Source organism: Physeter macrocephalus, chromosome 11 (genome assembly GCF_002837175.3).
Source record: "Physeter macrocephalus isolate SW-GA chromosome 11, ASM283717v5, whole genome shotgun sequence".
NCBI lineage: Eukaryota > Metazoa > Chordata > Mammalia > Artiodactyla > Physeteridae > Physeter > Physeter macrocephalus.
In genome coordinates, this window is record NC_041224.1 from 107,294,399 (window position 1) to 107,298,666 (window position 4,268).

Consider the following 4,268-nt stretch of genomic DNA (forward strand, 5'->3'; position numbering starts at 1 on the left):
GGGAAGTGTAGACTTTAGCTCTTATGGTGTTTTCTAGAATCAGACTGTCAATTAGACTTTCTTTCCATTCTAATCCAGAGAGTCGCCATCCCTCTATGCATACTTGTCCTTAACCTAGATCAAGTCAATGTCATTTCCCAGCAGCCCAGGTAATCCTGTCAGGCCTGCAGTCCCAGAGTTCCCGCCAGCACACGCTGGGTTCTAGAAACAGGGGGCTTACTCTCCATGGGCCCCCAGGACCCCCCAGGACCCCCCAGGGCCTGTGCACACGCACAGTTTTGTGTGCAATTTCAGGGAGCCCATCTGCTCCCTAGACTCTTTCTTGGTACAAACCATTAAAAGTATTCATACCTTTTTTGATAAGAAATTGTAAGGAGAAATCAAGTGTTCGGTGAGGATCCAGAAGGTGAATTGGGTCAGGATATTGCATTCAGGGTAAAGCTGATGAGTGGGGAAGGGGCTGCAGTGCTTCCCCTGACTATGCCGTACTCACTTCTGCCCGACCCCCAGACGGAGGAGGACAGGAAGAACCTGCTGCGGCTACAGGACCTGGTGGACAAGCTGCAGCTGAAGGTCAAGGCCTACAAGCGCCAGGCCGAGGAAGCGGTGAGTGACCCTGATGGGGCCCAGGCCCGGAGGAGGGGACAAGGAGCTGGCCCCCAGGCTGGGAGTCTAATAACCCCTGGCTCCTCTCACCTTATCCTCCCGCCCCTCCAAACCCCCGCAGGAGGAACAGGCCAACACCAACCTGTCCAAGTTCCGCAAGGTGCAGCACGAGCTGGATGAGGCAGAGGAGCGGGCGGACATCGCCGAGTCCCAGGTCAACAAGCTGCGGGCCAAGAGCCGCGACATCGGCGCCAAGGTGGGTTTCCCGCACGGCAGCACCCACACACACATCAGTCCCCCTCGGACAGAGCCCCTTGCACCAGCATCCCTCCCCTTCATTCACCCCCACAGCTGAACCCCACGACCCCAGAGGCAGGGTAACTCAGTCCTCCATGATTTCTAGGGTTCCTCCCTTTCTGACTACCAATGATTTTGTGAATCCCAGCCCTAGGGTGGTCAGCAAAGACCCCAAATGATAGACACCTAGTGTGTCCCAATTTCCCCCAACTGCTATTTCTACTTCTCTTCCACCTAGTTTAGGCCTTCAACCTTGTAATTCCAACCTAAGATGTACCTCCCAGAGGACCCCTTGTCCTCACCCAGGAAGCCTCCCTCCTGCTGACCCTAGAGCCCTACCCTCCAGAACTTGCCCTCCACACTGACCCCTAGGACCCATCTCCCACCACCAGGGGGCCTCCCCACATGGGGGCCCATCTCCCCTTTGTTGCCTGTGCCCATCCCTGCCCAACACCCACCTCTCCGGAGCTAGTTTGGACTTTGTTTCCTTCCCAAAGGGCTTGAACGAGGAGTAGCTGTGCCACATCTCCTTGATCTGCCCCATCCTGAGGGTGCAACGAAGCTCCCAGTCCTGGAGGCCGGAGAGCAGCCCCTTTAGAGGAAGCGGAATAAAGCAATTTTCCTTGAAGTGAGATCCTGACTCTAGACTCTTCTTCACAGTCTGCCAGCCACAGGAACACAAGGACATGGACACGGGGTGGGGGTGGGTGCTCCAGAGGAGGAGTCCAGACCCAGGAGGCCTCCCTGGGGAGCCTGTGAGGCTCTGAGCATCCTTGTGCAGCCCTGCCAGGTGCTCCCCTTCACCTCCTCCTCAGCAGGGGACACCTCTCCTGCCAGCCCTCTCCCTGGCCCAGAGACCCTGGGAGTTAAAGAAGATTTAAGGAGGCCCTTAAGGCTCTCCTAGAGCAAGTGAGCCCACCTGCATGGACCTACACCCCAGATCTGATAAACACTACCCTCACCTCTGACAATACTGAGGCTGGGCTGTGGGGAGGAGGTTTGGTGTGTAAGGGTGCCCCCTGAGGCGTGACCCACTTGGGCAGGGGGGGCCCCCAGCCCCAGTCCGAGGCAGGTATCTGAGGGGGCACGAGGACTTGCATCCACAGCCCACCCCCTTCCAGACACAGCCTCCACGGTCTCCAACCACCTCCCCATCATGACCAGGAGAGCTGTACCCTAGCCCACCTTCCTCTCTTCCTCACCTCCTCCCGGGGCCTCGCCCTTGGTCCAAGGCACTCCATTCTTCTCCCTCGTTACTTCCCACGGTAGCTTCCGTTCCCGAGGACCCTCCTCGTCTGGTCTTGCTGGAAGACAGGGGTCCTTTGGCCCATTTAGAGCAGGCCATCTGGAGGGGAGGCAGGCAGAGGAGGGATGGGGAGAGTCACGTGTGAGCAGGACCCTGGGGAAGGGAGGGGAGGGGAGGGGTTGCCGGAGGGCTGGAAAGTGGAGGAAGGAGCAGGCTCCCCTCCAACTAAACAAGCCTAGCCCCCCTGGAGTCGCTGCCACACCTGGGCTGCTCAGGGAAGGCCTGGGGCTATGGGCCACAGAGGGCAGGGGCTTGGGAGGCCCTGGCCTGAATCTCCCCCATGCACCACACAGAGCCACTCTGGGCTCTGAGCTCCCAATGCAGCAGCCAGGAAGGAGGGAATGCCTGTATTAGAGAACGGGAGGAGAGGGAGAGGGGAGAAGGGGAATAGGGAAGGAAAAAGGCAAGACCTGAGGGGCGGGGCAGTGGAGAGAGAGGGAGAAGTCTCAAAAGCCTGGAGGAAACCAACAGAGAGAAAAGATAGAGGAAGTGCTGTGTCCTCCCTTGGAGAGGAAACCGGGGGTATCCAGCACTTCCTCCCCCAGAGCACCCAGATGGCCTGGGATGCAGGTCCCCCCTCCCCATCTCTTCTCAGCTCTTCCCCTCCTGGCTGACACCTTGCATCCTCCCAGCCTCCCTTCCCAATGTACCCTGTGCCCTGACTGTCTACTTCGGTCCCTCTCCCCTCCAGGCCTCCCTGGAGCACGAGGAGGGCAAGATCCTGCGGGCCCAGCTGGAGTTCAACCAGATCAAGGCAGAGATGGAGCGGAAGCTGGCAGAGAAGGACGAAGAGATGGAGCAGGCGAAGCGCAACCACCTGCGGGTGGTGGACTCCCTGCAGACCTCCCTGGACGCGGAGACGCGCAGCCGCAACGAGGCCCTGCGGGTGAAGAAGAAGATGGAGGGCGACCTCAACGAGATGGAGATCCAGCTCAGCCACGCCAACCGCGTGGCCGCCGAGGCCCAGAAGCAAGTCAAGAGCCTCCAGAGCTTGCTGAAGGTACCTGGTGACTCTTGGAAGCAGGAAGTCACCCCACCCAGAGAGGGCTGGTGGCCGAGCTGGGGGGTGGCTTCCCATCACAGCACCAGATCCCTCCTGCCCCGGGGCCGTCGCTGGCACCTCCCACAGGTCCCACCTGAGCCACCGCCAGGGGCTCTCCACAGCATCCAGTTCAGCTGACAGCCTTCTGATGGGCCAGAGCCCAGCTGCCTCTCTCACGCCCACTCTCCTGACGCGCAGGACACCCAGATCCAGCTGGATGACGTGGTCCGTGCCAACGATGACCTGAAGGAGAACATCGCCATCGTGGAGCGGCGCAACAACCTGCTGCAGGCCGAGCTGGAGGAGCTGCGGGCCGTGGTGGAGCAGACGGAGCGGTCCCGGAAGCTGGCCGAGCAGGAGCTGATCGAGACCAGCGAGCGGGTGCAGCTGCTGCACTCCCAGGTGAGAGGCCAGGAGAAACCTGCCGAGCAGCAGAGCCAGGACATCTAGCAATGCTCTGAATCAGGTGCCCTGAGAAAGCTTATGTCCAACCTGGATCATAAATTATTTCATCTCTTGGACCAGCTCGCCTCTGTTAGTCATGGCTGCAGAAACACAACCTTGAGAAAGGGGTCTACCCTGAAAAGCTAAGAGTGTCATGGTTGGTTGGTGGTGCTTGACAAAATCACAGATCTGGGAGTCGTGGAATGCATGCTGTTATATGATATCCTACATCTAGAAGACAGCCAGCCTCAGCTTGCTGTATGAAAATGGGGCTTTGGGAGTTGAAAGAAGCACAACTGCATCTACTTGCAATCCAGATTCTCCACAGAACACCATTTTTCTGCTATCCCATACACACTGTTTTCAGCTATATTCGCCAATGAGTTTTTATGTCCATCTCACTGCACGCCCCGTGGAGTTTTGTTCCGTAATCTAGTACATATGGGAATGACATCGCCCCCTGATGTGGTCCTCTCTTCCTTACCCCACTCTTTCTTTTGTTTTTTTTTTTTGTTTTTTTTTTTGCTGTACGCGGGCCTCTCACTGTTGTGGCCTCTCCCGTTGTGGAGCACA

The 4,268-nt window shown here is 58.1% G+C and overlaps 1 protein-coding gene across 1 annotated transcript in view; it reads left to right on the forward strand.

Moving 5' to 3' along the window:
- Nucleotides 1-4,268, forward strand: part of LOC114487067 (myosin-7-like) — a gene marked incomplete at its 5' end in the record, with an annotated part of 18,901 nt that overhangs the window by 11,586 nt on the left and 3,047 nt on the right. The window contains 4 exons of the mRNA XM_055088475.1: nt 511-606; nt 728-862; nt 2,901-3,209; nt 3,450-3,653. Of these exons, the coding sequence (XP_054944450.1) occupies nt 511-606; nt 728-862; nt 2,901-3,209; nt 3,450-3,653 (744 nt within the window). The remainder of the gene's footprint in view (nt 1-510; nt 607-727; nt 863-2,900; nt 3,210-3,449; nt 3,654-4,268) is intronic.